General features: G+C 39.4%; 7 protein-coding genes across 8 annotated transcripts; 4 read left to right on the top strand and 3 right to left on the bottom strand.

Moving 5' to 3' along the window:
* Window positions 1-138: 138 nt before the first annotated feature.
* LOC6567907 (probable DNA-directed RNA polymerase III subunit RPC6) lies at window positions 139-1,366 on the bottom strand. Its single transcript, XM_001993662.3, has 3 exons — window positions 1,307-1,366; window positions 717-1,120; window positions 139-651 (listed from the first exon to the last, which is right to left on the bottom strand). The coding sequence occupies exons 2-3, from the start codon at window positions 1,110-1,112 to the stop codon at window positions 163-165; spliced, it is 885 nt and encodes a 294-aa protein (XP_001993698.1). The 5' UTR covers window positions 1,113-1,120; window positions 1,307-1,366; the 3' UTR covers window positions 139-162.
* On the top strand, window positions 1,271-2,007 carry LOC6567908. Its single transcript, XM_001993663.2, has 2 exons — window positions 1,271-1,397; window positions 1,585-2,007. Exons 1-2 carry the CDS (start codon window positions 1,308-1,310, stop codon window positions 1,936-1,938), a joined length of 444 nt encoding a protein of 147 aa, XP_001993699.1. The 5' UTR covers window positions 1,271-1,307; the 3' UTR covers window positions 1,939-2,007.
* On the bottom strand, window positions 1,939-3,531 carry LOC6567909 (26S proteasome regulatory subunit 4). Its single transcript, XM_001993664.3, has 2 exons — window positions 3,402-3,531; window positions 1,939-3,334 (listed from the first exon to the last, which is right to left on the bottom strand). Exons 1-2 carry the CDS (start codon window positions 3,402-3,404, stop codon window positions 2,018-2,020), a joined length of 1,320 nt encoding a protein of 439 aa, XP_001993700.1. The 5' UTR covers window positions 3,405-3,531; the 3' UTR covers window positions 1,939-2,017.
* Window positions 3,532-3,995: 464 nt separating this feature from the next.
* Window positions 3,996-6,030, top strand: LOC6567480 (cytochrome P450 307a1). The gene is made up of 2 exons (XM_001993665.3): window positions 3,996-4,102; window positions 4,172-6,030. The coding sequence occupies exon 2, from the start codon at window positions 4,283-4,285 to the stop codon at window positions 5,984-5,986; it is 1,704 nt and encodes a 567-aa protein (XP_001993701.1). The 5' UTR covers window positions 3,996-4,102; window positions 4,172-4,282; the 3' UTR covers window positions 5,987-6,030.
* A 239-nt stretch (window positions 6,031-6,269) lies between these two features.
* Window positions 6,270-7,403, top strand: LOC6567481. Its single transcript, XM_001993666.2, has 2 exons — window positions 6,270-6,694; window positions 6,757-7,403. Exons 1-2 carry the CDS (start codon window positions 6,419-6,421, stop codon window positions 7,318-7,320), a joined length of 840 nt encoding a protein of 279 aa, XP_001993702.1. The 5' UTR covers window positions 6,270-6,418; the 3' UTR covers window positions 7,321-7,403.
* Window positions 7,404-7,624: 221 nt separating this feature from the next.
* On the top strand, window positions 7,625-9,586 carry LOC6567482. The gene is made up of 5 exons (XM_001993667.2): window positions 7,625-7,771; window positions 7,866-8,039; window positions 8,157-8,528; window positions 8,616-8,884; window positions 8,958-9,586. Exons 1-5 carry the CDS (start codon window positions 7,738-7,740, stop codon window positions 9,225-9,227), a joined length of 1,119 nt encoding a protein of 372 aa, XP_001993703.1. The 5' UTR covers window positions 7,625-7,737; the 3' UTR covers window positions 9,228-9,586.
* Window positions 9,575-17,383, bottom strand: LOC6567483 (glutamate dehydrogenase, mitochondrial). Of its 2 annotated transcripts, XM_001993668.2 has the most exons (6): window positions 16,771-17,310; window positions 12,221-12,655; window positions 11,833-12,152; window positions 11,332-11,536; window positions 10,848-10,886; window positions 9,575-10,285 (listed from the first exon to the last, which is right to left on the bottom strand). In XM_001993668.2, the coding sequence occupies exons 1-6, from the start codon at window positions 17,171-17,173 to the stop codon at window positions 10,014-10,016; spliced, it is 1,674 nt and encodes a 557-aa protein (XP_001993704.1). In that variant the 5' UTR covers window positions 17,174-17,310; the 3' UTR covers window positions 9,575-10,013. The 2 variants fall into 2 exon arrangements, with proteins under 2 accessions (XP_001993704.1, XP_032596150.1); XM_032740259.1 differs by lacking the exon at window positions 10,848-10,886 and having other exon boundaries at window positions 16,771-17,383.
* Window positions 17,384-17,686: the final 303 nt, after the last annotated feature.

Genomic DNA, 17,686 nt, shown 5'->3' with positions numbered 1-17,686 from the left:
AAATCATTACTGTCGTGAGGAAATCATCAAATCAAAGCAAATTTAAATTTTGCTGATAGATTTCCATTTAATTTTATAGTTTGTTAATATTTATCTGCAATACGAATTTGTAAGCAGAAAGCAGAAACTCTTAGAAAATACATTATTTAAGTCCAGTTATTTTTAATCTAACCAATCATTCATATATTGACAATTAATAGCGGTTACATCGCCGCAATTGGAGCAATTCTTGATCACAGGACATATGCCACAGGGCATTTGAACCAATCCAGGTGCTGGGAGGGGCAAGTTAACCGCACGATAAACATACGTGCCATCAGATTGTAGAATGCGTTCGGCATTGCCATCATACACGACTGTTTTCAGTATAGTCTCCAAATCATCTTCATCCAGATTGACTTTGCTTATGCCAAGGTCTGAAATAAATTTGTGCACCTCCTTCACAGTGCAACAGGACATTTGCTTGAAGGCCAAGGGACCATCGCGTTTTTTCTCGGCACCCTCGCGTTTCATCTGCAAAAAGCGCAGGCATTGCTGATTGAGAACATCCACAAACTCGACCTCGAAGTCCTGATCCTGATACCAGGCACCGCCAGTCACAGACCGATCTGCCTCCATATTGTACAGCATATAGACTTTCTTTTTGCTAGCCTAATTTGCACACATTACAGGTTTTATCAATTGAAAATCTGCCATGGATTGGATACAATACTTACATTCACGGATTTAACGGCCTTGATGAGTTTCTTTGTTTCCAAGTTCTTGAGGATTTTGTTTAATTGTGTCATGTTCAAATTGGATTTGATGCGTATATCACGTATCCAGATGCCTTTGTTGCCGCCCTCTTCCACAATACTGTAGACGATTTTCTCTTCGTTATCTGCATCCTTGGGCAAGGCACTCTTCTTTTGGGGATCCTTGGCACGATAAATCAGTTTCTCTCCCTTCTTCAACACCTCTATGCCGCCTTGTTTTAAGAGAACATTGAGCCCCTCAACACGCGAGGCAGCGGGCACGTCGGAGAGTGCTTTAGTCAGATCATCATTTGTCGCCCCACCGGGAACTCCCTGGATTACTGCGAGCAGCAGCTCAGCAATTTCAGCGGCTGCCATTCTGTGATCTGCAATTGGAAAATTCAAATAAATTCTCAGGCGCAACTCTGGCAGTGTGGAGCGGCTGCAAAAGTGTGGAGTCGACTGTTAAGCGACTGCTGACGTAAACACGAGAATGGTTTTGTTTTTAATACACAGAATTTACATGTGGCTGCTACATAGTTAGATTAACTTAGCGCCTTCACGATACTAACAATGTCACAAGCACACAGCTCAGATGATGAAGCGGATTTCAAGGCCGTTAACACAGCAAATCAGCAGCGAATAAAGGAAAAAGTAGCAAAGGTATGCCAGTAGTGTAGTTACGAGGAGAACTGAATTTTTCGCCTGCTAGCCTGCACGGCGTCTGTAAAATGTGTTCAACAAACTGTTAAGTGTGGAGTAATTCCGTACAGTGTCTGTGAGCTGAAATCAGCTGTCTTAGCACTGACAGAAGAATATGCAAGCAATCAACAATTTTTATTCTCTACAGATCAATTATGTCGATGGAGTCGTCGATGGACGCGAAAAGGTCTTTCAGTCGAGCTTTGATCAGGGATATGCCGATGGCTTACGTACTGGAATAGAGATAGCGAAATTCAGGGCATTCTACGATGCATTAAGTGACACCGATGTTGATGATAATTTGGCAAGAGAACAACTTGTCTACCAGGATATGAAAATGGCCGATGCAACAGATAAAACACACTTTAAATATTTGGAATATCAAACTGAACCTTTAAGGATTGTTTCCGAAAAGCAGAAGTTGTATATAGACGAGACAATGAAAAACTTGGCCGGAGCACTGCCCACAACTACAAATTTATTCAGATCAAAAGCGAAATGATTTAATTATTAACCTGGAGTTTAATGCGTGTTTCTGTGATTAGGAATTACAATATGTGTTAACTGAAAACTTGATTCACTTATAAATAGAGTCCCTCGGGCGTGCCCTCCTTCTTTCGGTACAAGACACTTTCCTTCGACTTCTTGAAGTCCTCATTGGTGACCTTCATGCGACGCTCGCGGAGCGCCATCAGACCAGCCTCGGTGCAAATGGCCTTGATGTCAGCGCCCGACAGATCGTCCTTGGCCATGATCAGCTCATTCAGATTCACATCCTCGGCGAGAGTCATACGCGATGTGTGTATGGTGAAGATGCGTCGCTTTGTCTTCTCATCAGGCAGTGGAAACTCGATTTTACGATCGATACGTCCCGGACGTATTAGTGCTGGATCGAGTGTCTCAATGCGATTCGTTGCCATGATGACTTTGACATCGCCACGCGAATCGAAACCATCCAGTTGATTGAGCAGCTCCAACATAGTGCGCTGAATTTCACGCTCGCCACCCGAATTAGAATCGTATCGCTTAGTGCCCACAGCGTCAATCTCGTCAATGAATACAATGGACGGGGCATGTTCCTCGGCCACGCGGAACAACTCACGCACAAGTTTGGGGCCATCGCCCAAATACTTCTGTATGAGTTCGGAGCCGACGACACGCAGGAAAGTAGCCGAGGTTTGATTGGCGACAGCCTTGGCGAGAAGGGTCTTCCCTGTACCGGGAGGACCGTAGAGAATGACGCCCTTTGGTGGCTTGATACCCATTTCCTCGTAGTATTCGGGATGCGTTAGGGGAAGCTCAACGGACTCTTTGATCTCCTGGATTTGTGTGTCCAGGCCACCAATGTCAGCGTAGGTTTCTTGCGGCGCCTTCTCTAGCTTCATGACCGTAACCATGGGATCTGTGTCGTCGCTGAGAACACCAACCACAGCGTGAACCTTGTGATTCAAGAGCACCGAGCAACCAGGCTCCAGTTGATCCTTGTCGACAAACGACAGAATGCTGACATAGTGCTCGGAACCGACGGAAGTCGAGACAATGGCGTGATTGTCATCGATAATCTCCTCCAAGTTGCCCACAGACATGGGGGTGCCACGCAAGTCATCCACTTTGGATCGTTCCTCTTCGTTCTTCTCGTCTTGTGGCTTGAGGCGCTCCTGGTTGCGTATGAACTCATCCTCCATCATCAGATAATCCTTTATCCGCTCCAATTTGAGCAGCTTAAGGCGACAGCGTGTATGGGGTGTCACTTGGGGAAGTTTCATGGCTGCATCTGGACCCTTTGCGCGTCGCTTCTTTTTGCCAACGCGAGTCGGAATTGGTGGCTCGTATTTCTTCTTTTTGTCTTTGTCATCCTTCTTATCTCCAGCTCCCCCCTGTGCCGATTGGTTTTGGCCCTGCAAAGCACAAGAACACAATAATTACAAAGATCACAAAGCATTAGCATTTGGTTTAGCAATTTACCATTTTGCTATTTTAGTTTGATATTTGCAGATAGAAATGAATTTATTTAGTCGGCAACACAAACAGATTTTTACCAGTCATAACCAACGTGAAGTTGGCTGCGGCTGCTTTGTCAGTGTGTACACATTGTACCACGCAGGGTTGCTATTTAAATCGAACATTATAATTGCGCGTTCTAGTAATTTAAAATTTACATTATTAAAAATAAAAAAGTTTCTTAATGTATTTTTTAAATTAATTATGAAAAATATAATTTCGAAATTAATTTCTTTTGTTATTTTAAATTACGCAAACTAATATAATAATTGATTAATGACAAATTTTCATTAGGCAGTTTTAAATTGCAATACGACTGTAATTTTTATTAAAAGATGATATAAATGTGGCTAGATCCCTTCGAAGGGCATTGCTTTACCATTGCTGCTGTTTTAACATGGCATCACTTTTAACATAGCATCATATTACAGAAATGTAATTAAACTTAACATATTCACCATGATGACAAGGACAATGCAAGCAGATAGATCAATGTTAGTTTCAATGTAAATAACACTAGAAAACGTTGACAAACTGCAAAAATAACTATTATGGAGACTTGACAAAAATAATAGGAGCTGCAAAGATGAAGGAAGTATTGTAATAACGCTTTCATTTATTTACGATCAGCATTCTGTTACACGTTTATGAACATACATACACATGTAAGTTGTTATTGTTGTTGTTGGTTACACCTGCGCTTTGGCAGCCTGTTATTTTTTTCTTTCTGTTAGTTGCTTACAGGTGCCAACAGAAGCAGTCTGTGGATTATTCGAGCACCAGCAAAGAGAAAGAGTTAACGCAAATTTCACTTCAATCAGTTATTCGTTTGCTCGATATAAAAAATGATATTCGAAATTATTTATTTATTCGTCGCAATTTTATTAATAGTGATCGGCACTTCGTATATCTTAATCATTCTTAACTGCAAGCGAAAAGCAATTGTGGAAACGACACTTTCGAACGGCGAAAAAGTGAAATGTGAATTTGCTCAAGCACCTAGTCCAAATCCTTGGCCCATAATTGGAAACTTGGATATAATTGGGCGTTTCGCCAATCCCTTCAAGGGATTTCAAACCTTGGCCGAGAAATATGGCAACATTTACTCCTTAAGTTTTGGCCACACACGTTGCTTGGTCGTCAATAATTTGGAATTAATACGCGAGATTCTCAATAAGAATGGGAAATTTTTTGGTGGTCGCCCGGATTTTCTGCGTTATCACAAACTATTTGGGGGCGATCGCAATAATTCACTGGCCCTGTGCGATTGGTCGCATCTACAACAAAAACGTCGAAATTTAGCCCGTCGGCATTGCTCCCCGCGTGAATCGTCATCATATTTCACAAAAATGTCTTGCATTGGTTGTGATGAGATCGGCATTTTAATGGAACGACTGCAAAATGTAACTGTGTCTGGTCAACCGATCGATCTGAAGCCTATTTTAAACGCAGCATGTGCAAATATGTTTAGCCAGTATATGTGTTCGATTCGTTTTGATTATGAAGACAATGAATTCCAACAAATCGTCCACTTTTTCGACGAGATTTTTTGGGAAATTAACCAAGGGCATCCATTGGATTTCTTACCATGGCTTTCACCGTTCTACACGAAGCATACAACACGCATCGCATATTGGTCAACAACAATACGCAAATTTATTCTGGAACGTATTATTGATCAACGACAATTGGATATCGATCTGGACGAACCCGACACTGATTTCACGGATGCCCTCTTGAAGAGTTTAATCGAGAACGAGAATATGTGCCGTAATACGATTATCTTCATGCTGGAAGACTTTATTGGTGGTCATTCAGCGGTTGGGAATCTAATAATGCTTGCTCTTACCTACATCGCCAAGGATCCAATTATTGCAAGAAACATTCAAAATGAAATTGATGCGATATCGAATAATGGAGAGCGGTCTATAACGTTGGAAGACATGGAGGAAATGTCCTATACCATGGCAACAATATACGAAGTTCTGCGCTACTCCTCGTCCCCGATTGTACCTCATGTTGCCTCTGAAGATAGTGTGGTTTCTGGATTTGGCGTAACCAAGGGTACAATTGTGTTCATAAATAATTATGTGCTTAATATGAGCCAAGAATATTGGAGAAATCCTGATCAATTTTGCCCTGGACGTTTTTTGGAAGAAAAGTGCAAAAATAATTCTAAAAAGTCATTGACTTCTGACAAGAGGAAAATCTCTGAAGGTTCTGATTCAGGTATCGACTTTGGACAAGAAAACGAGTTTGTTTCATATTTAAAAAATCCAAACATGACAGCTGATACAGGCAACAACGAAATTCGTCAACCATTCAAGTTTCAATTGAAAAAAAATCTTCCCCATTTCTTACCTTTTAGTATAGGAAAACGTACGTGCATTGGACAGAATTTGGTCCGTGGTTTTGGTTTTATTTTGTTAGCTAATATTTTACTGCGTTATAATGTAAGCAGTCCCGATTTATCACATATGAATATTAATCCTGCCAGTTTAGCTTTACCTGCCAAATGTTTCGAACTCATATTGACTACAAGAAAATAATTTTCAACAACTAAATATTCATAGAATAAAATATTCACTTTTGAAAATTATTACTTCATCTAAAAATATACATTTTTTATAAATAGGAAATGATTAAGAACACTTGATGTTTTAGGAATATACAAATATATTTAATTAAAACTCTTAAGAAAATAATATACATTTTTTGTAATTTTTAATAAATAGTATTTACAATTAAATTTGTGATTCATTTCGCATTGAAAATTCATAATAATAACAAAAATTGTCGGTTAAAATCGATAAAGCGGTTTTTGTTTTGTATAAATTAATCGATACTTTTCTTAGCACCAGCGAACTAGTTCATAGATGAACTACACGAATCCAATGTATATATTTGATCACCAACATAAACAATTCGAGTTTGTTGTTTGTTGAAAATAAAAGGCGCGAAATTGTTTAGAATCGATATAAATGGCACAAAATCATAAAAACATTGAGATTCAGCTGCGAGACATCGATGTTTTAACAGCGGGAGTCGCCGCTGAGATTGCAAATGGCATTCTTGAATTCCTGCTATTCCATCGCAGTCAAATCCCATTCGTATATAAAACATACAAATATTATGTGGAGAAATGGGATGAGACTGATGAAACACAGAAGACTGAAGCATCATTTGGGCACTATCAATTGCAAAAGCAACGTTCCCTGGCCAAAGATACCAAGGAAGCCATAAGCAATATGCGAGAAGTGAGTAACAAACAAATCCAACAATTGAAATAAAAACTGAACAGAAATATTTTGTATTTTAGCTAATACGATGTGCGTTCAGAAGTAACAAAGCCGTTAAGAGTTTGCGATTTTTATTTGGCAGCAATACATTTATGCCAACAGAGTCCTACACAATACACATACCACACACGTCCATATCGAAATATCATGGCGATATTCATGGCGTGCCGGAAGGACAAATGAATCGAACACTTCTCCATCTGCTCACCTGCGAGGAGCTCTATGCGCTCTGGTCAAAGGATCTGAAGGCCACAAATGTGTTTCTCGAATTGGAGCTGCTGACCCCTGTAAATAGTGGGGAACATTGCGAATCTTGGAAACTCTTTCCCAAGGATGTCATAAGTCAGCTGCCCCGAAGTTGTAAAAATGTGCATTTGCATTTGTTGCATGCGAAGCAAAATGAAGAAGTGCAATGTGTCAAGGAGATGACCATATACGAAGATATGTCATTTTTAAATCTGGATCAACCCAAGCCCAGCAAGAAAGAGTGCATTGAGGACACCGAGCACTCAAGTGGCTGGTGGCAGACAGATATTATAGTCAGAGGATTTAGGCCACCCACATTCAACTTGTGGTCCACCTAATACCTTGAATAAATAAAATCATCTCATAACTAAGATCGTGCCATTGTCCACAAATAAAATATCTAAAATCTATAGGCCACATATATCGTGTTGGATTTATTGAAAATAATTTGACTCCATTTCCTGGCTTGCATTTTAATTTGTTCATGGCTGAAAAATGTTCGCCGAACAAGTGTCATCTCTAAAAAATAATCAACCACTTGTTGAGCGAACTATCGAAGACACTTGTTCGATTGCAGTTGCATCTTCAACTGGTTCACTGAACTGAACGACTACGAACCGCTTCAGCCCTGATGCTTAGTCTTTGTATTTGATTCGCGTCCCGTTTACATATATAATTTCAAAGGTTTTTGAACGGCACAGCAGCAGAAGTCTAGTCATTTGTCGCAGTCGTTGCTTGGCGTTGTCGTTGCAGTCATGTCTGAGAAACCGACCGTATTAATTTTGGGCGGTAAGTGTCCACAAATACAAGTCAAATACTACAAATGCGATAATGCTCCAACTTATCTGGTCTGTATATCTACAAATATGTATGTGGTGCACAGGCTGTGGATTCATTGGACGCAACTTGCTGACTTACTTGCTGAAGCGTGAGCTGACGCAGGAAATACGCATTGTTGATAAGACGCCGCCACAGATGGCTTGGCTGAATGAGCAACAAGCCGAGGCCTTTGCCAATGATAAAGTCGAATTTTGCAGCGCAAATCTGATCAATGCCGGTATGTACAAAAAAAAAAGAATACAACCCACTCACACAACCACACACACGCATACTCACACTCAGGCTAAAACTGGTTTTTTATGTGTCCTTTATGTTGTTGCTGCTGGAAATACAGCCTCATGCAAGCTGGCTTATGCACCACACCCAACAACGAACCGAGGCTGGGATGTGATCATAAATTGTGCTGCTGAGACGCGTGCCAATCAAGACGATGCCGTCTACAAGGAGGGCATCCACAAGCTGAGCATTAACTGTGCTAATGAGGCCGCCAATCAGGAGCAGACCAAACGCTATGTGGAACTCAGCTCGGGCTGTGTGAACAGCAGCGAGAAGACGCCCCTGAAGGAGGACTGCAAACTGGAGCCTTGGACGGGTGTGGCCAAACAAAAGCTACGCGTGGAGAAGGAACTGGCGCGTATTAACAATCTCAGCTATACGGTGGTGCGATTGCCCATTGTTTACGGCATTGGCGATAAGCGCTACTTAAGTGAGTAGAATTATGCACACCATGTACAGCAACTGATAACTGATAATTTGTGTGTATGTAACCCATATGCAACCGATAATATGACAGTGCCACGCATTATAATCGCTGCCATTTACAAATACCTTGGGGAGACAATGAAACTACTGTGGAACGATGCCATGCGCCTGAATACGGTGCACATAAGCGATGTATGTGCGGCGATTTGGCAATTAGCTCAGAGTCCAAAAACGGCTGGACAGGTCTACAATATTGTGGATGACTCAGCGTCTACGCAGGGTAGCATCAGCGATCTGCTCGTTGACATTTTTCAAATCAATGTGGAATATTTCGGCATTGTTATGTCCAACTTGACCAAGGTAATATATATATTTTCTATGACTCATCACATATTTGAACGTCAGTTAATTCGTTTATTATTCGTTACTTAAGCTGTATCCAAGCGATACGGTGGGTGAAATTAACGACAAGCACATGGCGCCCTGGGCGGAGATTTGTCAAAACAATGGCATCGATAATACACCGCTGACACCGTATTTGGACGAGGAGCAGCTGCACCATAAGCACCTCTATCTGGACAATACGAAACTGAAGGACTTTGGCTATGTGCTGCAGGAACCGCGAGTCACGCGCGCCCTGCTCATGGAAATGATCGATGACTATGTGAAACAGCAGTTGTTTCCCAAGTCCTTGGTGATCTAAATGGATATATGTACGAATATCGGATATCGATGCGATGATTAAAGCACACGGTTAATACGCACATTTTAATTCATTTAGTAGAAAAGTTTTGATATTGAATTCGTATTAAGATCAAGCAATCTTCCAATTTTTATAGCAGGTTTATTGTCCTGCCATTTTTAAAGTGTACTTATAGTATTATAGACCCAATATTTTTTTATATGTATATCTTACGTAGTCTGCATGCATTCCAATCGATCAATAATATGCAAATGTATATGTAATTTTTAACTGAAATTACCCAATTGTGATAATTTTAGTGGCCAATCGACAATTGACAATTGACAATTAAATGAAATGCACTTGTATAATGTTTATAATTTATGTGTATATTTGATTACTTTAAAAGTTGCGGCAAACGGAGCGTTTCGTACGACAGACATACGATACATAATTGATAAAATGCAATTGCTTCACTTTTACGCTCATTAAACTAAAAGAAAACTTACAGAAAATCAACAATAATCATTGTAAAAGCAATTTAAGCTCGCTCTTTTTCTTTCTTTTTTTTTTTTTTGTTGTACATCTTAATACAAAACACAGACAAATGAAGTTAAAAACGTTAAAAACAAATTATTTCATCAGCTAAAATTAGACTTTGTTGCCTTAAATCAATTAATTTGCATTTGTGACTTCTTTCCTTGGTTCTAGCTAAAAAACGGAGGTGCGCGGATGCATTGAAATTGCTTTGCTTGCTTTGAGTTTGGTTTGATAAACTAGTTAAGTTTTTCTTGAATTGCGATCCGCTTAGAAGGCCAAACCGGCGTCACGGTATGTGGTGAAGATCTTCTCAATGGAGTTGACATAGGCAGCGGTTCTCAGGTCCAAGCCCAAGTTGTATTTCATCGCTGTCTTCATGATGGCACGCGCCGAACGCTCCATGGTATAATCCAGACCGGAGTGAACGATATCCTTCTCGGAGGCACCAGAGATGCGCTTCTGGAACGACTCAGAGGGTGTGACGGGAATGCGACCGCCGACACGTCCAAAGCGACGCTCCAGCGACTCTTGAACCGATTCTAAAATGTGACCAAGCCAGGCGACGAAGCAAACCGGGAGAGAGAGAGAGAGAGAGATACAAAAACAGACAAAGCCATTAATTATGCATGCTGGATATAATGGGTTCAATAAAAAGCCATCAACATAATACTACATTAAGAGAGTGTGTTAGATTAGAGAGCTACTGAATGGAAGCACAGTTAAAACATTTAGTTCGGTATGTGGTATTTGATATACATATGTTTGTGTATGTGTATACGATCTGAACAGATCTTTTCAAGCTCGATCAATGCAAGGATGGAAGGGATAAAAAGCTTACAATATATATATATATATTAAAACCAAAATAAAATAACATACATTAAAGGAAAACTTCAAAAAGCTACAAAAAACAGAACAAAAGGGTTTGTTTGATTTTTTTTTTAAAGATTTAAACGGGATAAACAAGAACAAATGCAAGGCGAATTTGTTGTGTTTGTGTGTTCAATTACATGAGTAACAGGTAGGCAAAAGGCTTTGTTTGGCTTATGGGGGATAATAGATAATAGGAGGTAGAAAACAAGAGAATTAATAATAATGTACCGTCGTTAATAATTCTTTCAATTGACTGTTGGACTGAGTCTACATTGGTGATAGAGAAACGGAAAAAAAGAAGAAATAGAATATACAACGAATTACTAAGATGGCATTATAATTAAATTACGGTTTTTGAGTATTTTTTGTTTGTTTGTTTTGTGATAATCGTACAATTGTTTGAAATGCGAATCTTGACGAGCATTTTAATGAATCGAGCCAAATAAATATTAAATAATGTTTTTTTTATATTTGATTATTGAAGTAGAAACCAAACCGGAAGAGCAAATGCTTAAGAGCAACCGCTTTTCTGTAAGGGATTTTCTGTTGCAACTGATAAATAATCATTAAATAATTTTGTAACCATATACCCTTATTAAGTGAGTTGTAAATGATGTGGCATGATTGATAGTACAAGCCATAGCTATATACCGTATATATATATATAGATAATGATTGTAGATATGTGAATAACTCTTAAACTCAAACTTACCGAGCAAATGGTAGTTGGACTCGCGCTCATACTTGAAAGTCAGGCGACCGTATGAGACATGGTTCAGGTTCTTGAGCCACTCGAAGAAGGAGACGGTGACACCACCAGCATTGATATACAGATCGGGGATGACCAAGATGTTGCGATCAATCAGTATTTTATCGGCAGCAGGAGTAGTGGGTCCGTTGGCAGCCTCGGCAATGATCTACAAGTGTTAAATTCAACAGTTAAAATAGGCTTAAGGAATAATCGTAAAATATTTCGAATTTCTTATAAATTAATTAATCTTAAGTTCTTTTGTAATAAATTAGTTTTTGATTAGTTGCGTAGGGCATTGAAAATCATCAACCGCTTGCCCTATTCAAATATTCACAATTTCATGAGTATTTCAAATGTTTCAATGAACTAGCAAAAGCTAAAACAAATTATTTAAACTCCCCATTACATAAATATATTATGATTAGGTCTCGTCTCTTATCTCCGACTCCCACTCCCACTCACTTTGCATTGGATTCTGCCGGCATTCTCGCTGTTGATGACCTTCTCGATGGCAGCTGGAATGAAGATGTCGCATGGCTCAAACATGAGGTTCTCGCCCTCGTAGGGCTTGGCATTGGGATAACCGACAACGGTGCCGTGCTCGTTCTTGTAGTCCTCCAGCAGTTTGGGATCAATGCCCTCTGGGTTGTACAAAGTGCCGTCGTGCTCAATCACACCGACACAGGTGGCTCCAGCACGGGTCAGATAGCGGGTGGTGTGCAGACCAACATTACCGAAGCCCTGCACAATGAAAGTCTTGCCGCCCCAGCCGGGAGTGGTGCCTGTGTGTGTGGAAAGGATTTGATTGTAGTAGCGATTGAATCAATACATATCTACCATTAAAGCGTACCAATCATGCTCATGTAGTTGGCCTCATTGATGAAGTTCTCCAGGCCGTGGAAGACGCCGCGTCCGGTGGCCGAGACACGTCCGTGAATGCCGCCCTGGTTGATGGGTTTGCCAGTGACACAGGCATGTGCATTGATGTCCAAATGGCCGATGGTCTTGGCATAGGTATCGGCAATCCAGGACATCTCACGCTCGCCAGTGCCCATATCGGGAGCGGGCACATCGACGCCGGGGCCAATGAAACCCTTCTTGGCCAACTCAAGGGTGAAGCGACGCGTGATCTTCTCCAGCTCATGCTCGGAGTACTCCTTGGGATTGATCTTCAGACCGGCCTTGGCACCGCCGAAGGGCACATCGACGCAGGCACACTTGAAGGTCATCAGAGCGGACAGGGCTTTGACTTCATCGCGTGACACATCCAACGAGAAACGGATGCCTGTGCAACAAAAAAAGCAAAACCAAATTGCATAACAACAATCAATTAAACAAGTTACGTATGCGGCAGGGGCAGGTGTGCCTCTGAAGAAGAGCAACCTTGAAAGTACAAAAGAACACTATATACATGTACAAAGATATTTATATATTCTAGAAGCAGTACATTTCTGCTGTGTCCGTCTATCTGTCTGGGGAGCTCGTCGTTATTTGCGCTTTTATTTTTGGATCAAATCCAATTGCACAAAATGGCTAAAAATACGCAAAATAGTACATTGAGTGTCTTTCGATGCTGCTGAAAGCAAAAGTTGATCTACAAGATCTGCTTTCTGCTCTCACGTGAATTCACCTGTCAGAACAAGTGTCAAATTGGGTCAAAGCACGACAGAAAAAAGTTGTCATCTATTTAAATTTCAAATGGAATTCATAGAAAATAAAGCGAATTCATTTTTCTACAAGCTGAAGCAATGGCTTTTTTTCTTGGTGTATTAATCCACCTTGTTCAAAACAAGAGGCAATGTGCAAGTATTATTTTTTGTTATTTATCTTGTTTGTTGCTGCCGCATTTATCTTTATGTCTTTAAAAGGGGTAAATTGTCTTGGTGATTAGATAAGCAACTTCCTTGCTTATTAGCTTTATTTTTTTCAATTTTACGATGCAAGCCATAGCAATAATTCTGATAAATCGTTGTCCATAAATTCATTAAATTTTCCGCTATGCACCGTATGATAAAACAAAAATTGTTTTCTTTTTTGCCATGGGACAATCCCCCAAAAATATTAAATAATAAATTAAATACGGTTGTCAAGCGTTAATCTTGATGTTTTTTTGGTCAAGCATCCGGCGAACTTTGGTTCGCCAAATTCCACTGCTGCAACTAATTATTTATATATTCAAGATATTAAAGTGCTACTAATGCAAATAAAATATCGACCTTTCATTACGCTTATGCATTTCACATGAATAAGTGCATTAAAAAGCTCTGCTCTTCAAGCTCCGCAAGCTTTGGGATATTGCCGCATTTCAAGCTTTAAGTAACGGCTCCGATAGGCTCCAAGATAAAAAAAAGAAGCAAACTAAATTCACCAGTTCTCTCGAGTGTTTTTTTCTTTTCTTCTCTTATTTGTTTGCGTTCTTCTCTGCCTACGCGTTCGTCAAATGTTTCGTTCAAAAGTATTAGTGTATTATATATACAGTGTATATATATACATACATGCTCACATGTAAGTGATGTATGTCAGCGCATAACAACAGTGAAAAACATTTTGGTAGAAAGGTTCGTTTTATTTTCGAGTGTTTTCAGTGCTGCTGTTGTTGTTGCCAACACAACCGGCTTTATCAGCATAAAGAGCAATTTGGGTGTCGTTAGTCCAGTATTTGTTGTTGTTGTTAAAAACAAGCAAACGCATGACTGTTTACGTGCCAATATTACGTGTATATTATGCCCAACGTAAAAATCTATTAATGCGTAGAAGCTAGCTATTATTTTCAAATGTGTACATATATATTATGTTTGTATATTTATGTATTTATATAAATGTATGCGTTGCTTATATAATCAGCGCGATAAGTTCTTTTGCTTTTTTGGGGGCTCGATCTCATGGGCTGAATAGAATATATACATACACACATACATACAATATATTGCCACGTTCCGCTTTATTTATATTCACTGTCGAATTGTATTGGCATTGGTATTGGTGTGAGTTGGCAACAGGCGGCAATTGGAAATCTCTAGCAAAACTCTTGCAAATCTCTACGTAGAGCATATACCGGTTGCCCCCTGTGAAGCAAAGCCAAGCAAAGCAAATGTCAGCTGACTAGCGTCAGTTTTTAGTTTTTTTTAGCGTGGGCTGACAACGGCATCTTATGTTTTCCGTTTTGACCGCTTTGACATATGTACACTCGAAATGGATAAGATATAAGAGTCGAGATAGCACAGAGCAAATGGATTGTAGTCAACTGCCAAAATAAAATACTCACTTTAAAAATGTATTTTATTTTTCTATCGAAAAATAATGCTCTATCAGCATCACAACAATTGGCTAACAACCAATCGTAGAAAACTCCTCTGGTAAACAAAATCAGGGGCGTAACATGCAGTTGTTATCTAAAGTATTTTTGCCACTTGAGCAAGACACGTATGCAAACAAAGTGAAATGTTGACAATATATTTGCATGCTAATTGCAAGTTGTGCATGTCAACAAATGTTATATATACGAGTATTCACAATATTATTAGCATTGATTCGCATTATCAGTTCGACTTACGAGTTTCTGTTTGATAAACTATATCAACATGCACTGTAATTTTCGAGTGTATTCGCTGTAACACGTACATCAATAACACTGGAAAAATGATGACGATTTGGTTTAAAATCAAATTAGAAAAACGCTTCTGATTTTTACAACAATTTTTATAAATGGAATATACAATCCTCAAAAAACAAAAAATCAATTCGGAATTTAGAAACATATTTTTGAGTGTAGTTTGCAGTTCTTTTTGTAGTTCTACAATTATCGCATTTGATGAATGTTTTGTTTGTTTGTCAATCCATTACATACACACGCATAAATACATACATACATATACATATATATTCATATACGTGTATAAGAATAAAATGACACCAATTGCGAGAGAGCAGTTCAACGACATAGAGAAATTGGTGTGTAAAGAAATGAAGCACTCGATACATTTGCAGTTTGCTGCTGCACAGTGTGTCTGGTACTGTCGAACAAATGACTCACGATTTTCACATAACTTGAGCATCACGTGAATAGTAAGTAAAACCCGTTGATGAACTCTCTCTCGTTTTTGTTTTCGTCTCTAATTTCATTTAATAGCTTTTTGTGTCTGTGAATTGGACGCAAAATGTATTTACCCGAATTAGCACCATGTCATGACGTCACTTGTGCACAAACAAACAGACTTACATACAAAGCAATTAACATTAATTAGAGCAATATTGATATCGATGAAAACAGTCTAGCTCAAAATACACATTCATACAATGGCTAACTAAAGGCCGAAACATTCAACAAATGATTCAAATCCATTTAGCACCAACAACACTGTTTGGATTTTGCAGGTCTAACTAGAAAAATATAATTAACAAGCTCATGTTGGTTGGCAACAGCAAAAAAGTCACACTTGTTTACAGCCAGTTTCAATGACTATCAAAATCAACAATAAAATCATAAAATAAATTATTATTCTATTTATGCTCCTGAGCATACGGGGGCGCCGACTATCAAAGACCGCAGTAGCAACAACAACCAGTCAATAAGCAAAAACAAAAGAAAAAAACAAACAAAATAATATTTTAGTTGTTTTTGTAGCTGATACTTTGTACAATTTCTTGTTTTTGACAAAACTTTTATTTTCGACCAACCAAGGTTAGATAAGGAACAATTTTGATAATAGAAACTTAAAGTTCTTATCAAAATAAAAGTTTTTATATTGCAATGGAAAATAGGGCGTTTCGGCTATATTCGACACACTGTGCACTATTTTCTGTGTAGTGCTAGTGGCAATCAGAAAACAAAAACAAAACAAAAAGCAAAGCAAAAGAAAAAAACGTGTTATTAAAAATAGAACTCAAGCTGAAAAACAAAACATTAACTGTTTTTTTTTTTGCCAAAGCGAAAAATGAAAAACTGTTATGAATATTTGGCGATAGACAATTTCTATTGGGCACTTGAAGGGTTTGGAAATCAAATGGCAACACGTGGAAAATAATCCAGTCACTTATGCAATTGTGAGGGGAGGCGTAACGGTAAAGAAATGGCCCAGTTAGAACACATATGTTGTGGCCCGGGTAGCAGCAGCTAGGCAATGTAAACAAATGGGAGTGTGCGCGTGAAAGAAAGAGACAGACAAGAGAGAGACAGAGAGCGCATGAAGGCGGTAAATATTTTGTTAGCAGCAGCGCTGTTACATAATTTGGTGAAGGCAAGGGAAAGAAATGCAAAAACTATATTGAAAAATCGATTTTTCAATTTTCTCACGCACAGTTGCCGGTCGAATGTAAAGGATGATGCAGGTAGCAAGAAGATGAAGAATAATAGAGAGCAAAAAAAAGGGTGTGTGCACATTTTTTGGGCTGATAAATTACCTCCTTTGGTGGGGATCCTGTGTGTGCTGTGCTGTGCACGATAGCCGGTAATCATCTCGTAGTTGCCCGCATCTCGACGCAGGGGGAATGCAATCTCGATAATATGATCGCAGGGTTGCATAAGCATCAGAATACCCTTCACCTTCTGCTTCTTCTCGTCCAGAGACAGTTTGCCCTTCATATCATCGATTAGACGATCTTCGGAGATTTGGCAGCCGCGGTGGAAGAAATACTCGACCATGTCAAAGAAACGTGGATCCTTAGCGGTTGGCACATCCTTTAGACGATCGGGAATCTGATAGTTGCGCGTCTGGAGCACTGCTGTCGGCAATGCCTTGGCCAATGCCGTCAGCTCCTGCTGACGCATGGCACCCTGGCGGGCCAAACTCTTCAGGTGATACATGCCTGCTTCTATATACTACGCACACACACGCAAACAATCAAAATTTCAAAATCTAAAGCTGTTCGGGACTGCTCCTCAACTTGCTGTTGCTTCTGCTGGGCTAATGTACAACCACTCGCTTCTCGACGCCGCTCCAAACTGAGCACATTGCGGCAAGCTCCCACAACTCGAAAGCTTTTGCTCATTCAAAACGGCGCGAAACGCACTGTGGGCACCTTAAAAACCATAACGTTTACAGAAAGGTTAATAACAGCGCAAACTAAATGCCGTTGCTTGGTATTTTGTTTTCGAAGAATATTTATTTATTAGAAGCTACGTATGAAGAAAAGAAATTCTTTTAGCCTTCTTATAACATCAAAACGTGCATTTGAATTTTAGTTAACGCTGTTATTTGGATGTCTTAAAAAAAACATAACGGAGCCATTAGATTACTATCTATCGACTATTTTGATGTCCGAAAATAAACAGGTGCAGTAGCCTGCTTATTTGTAATTTAACAACCATTTGTAGAGT

Source organism: Drosophila grimshawi, unplaced genomic scaffold (assembly GCF_018153295.1).
Source record: "Drosophila grimshawi isolate 15287-2541.00 unplaced genomic scaffold, ASM1815329v1 contig_311, whole genome shotgun sequence".
NCBI lineage: Eukaryota > Metazoa > Arthropoda > Insecta > Diptera > Drosophilidae > Drosophila > Drosophila grimshawi.
Note: the sequence above shows the minus strand (reverse complement) of the source record. Positions and strands in the feature narration are given on the sequence as shown.

Bases quoted from the DNA above. Each gene is read 5' to 3' on its own strand.
- LOC6567907 (XM_001993662.3), bottom strand. From the start codon at position 1,112: ATGGCAGCCGCTGAAATTGCTGAGCTGCTGCTCGCAGTAATCCAGGGA. The intron at 652-716 runs GTAAGTATTGTA...TGTGCAAATTAG, and splicing joins AGGCCGTTAAATCCGTGAAT to GCTAGCAAAAAGAAAGTCTA.
- LOC6567908 (XM_001993663.2), top strand. From the start codon at position 1,308: ATGTCACAAGCACACAGCTCAGATGATGAAGCGGATTTCAAGGCCGTT. The intron at 1,398-1,584 runs GTATGCCAGTAG...TATTCTCTACAG, and splicing joins TAAAGGAAAAAGTAGCAAAG to ATCAATTATGTCGATGGAGT.
- LOC6567480 (XM_001993665.3), top strand. From the start codon at position 4,283: ATGATATTCGAAATTATTTATTTATTCGTCGCAATTTTATTAATAGTG.
- LOC6567481 (XM_001993666.2), top strand. From the start codon at position 6,419: ATGGCACAAAATCATAAAAACATTGAGATTCAGCTGCGAGACATCGAT. The intron at 6,695-6,756 runs GTGAGTAACAAA...TTTGTATTTTAG, and splicing joins CCATAAGCAATATGCGAGAA to CTAATACGATGTGCGTTCAG.
- LOC6567482 (XM_001993667.2), top strand. From the start codon at position 7,738: ATGTCTGAGAAACCGACCGTATTAATTTTGGGCG. The intron at 8,040-8,156 runs GTATGTACAAAA...CTGGAAATACAG, and splicing joins CGCAAATCTGATCAATGCCG to CCTCATGCAAGCTGGCTTAT. The intron at 8,529-8,615 runs GTGAGTAGAATT...ATAATATGACAG, and splicing joins TGGCGATAAGCGCTACTTAA to TGCCACGCATTATAATCGCT.
- LOC6567483 (XM_001993668.2), bottom strand. From the start codon at position 17,173: ATGTATCACCTGAAGAGTTTGGCCCGCCAGGGTGCCATGCGTCAGCAG. The intron at 12,656-16,770 runs GTAATTTATCAG...TTTGTTGCACAG, and splicing joins CAGGATCCCCACCAAAGGAG to GCATCCGTTTCTCGTTGGAT. The intron at 11,537-11,832 runs GTGAGTGGGAGT...TAACACTTGTAG, and splicing joins CCGGCAGAATCCAATGCAAA to ATCATTGCCGAGGCTGCCAA.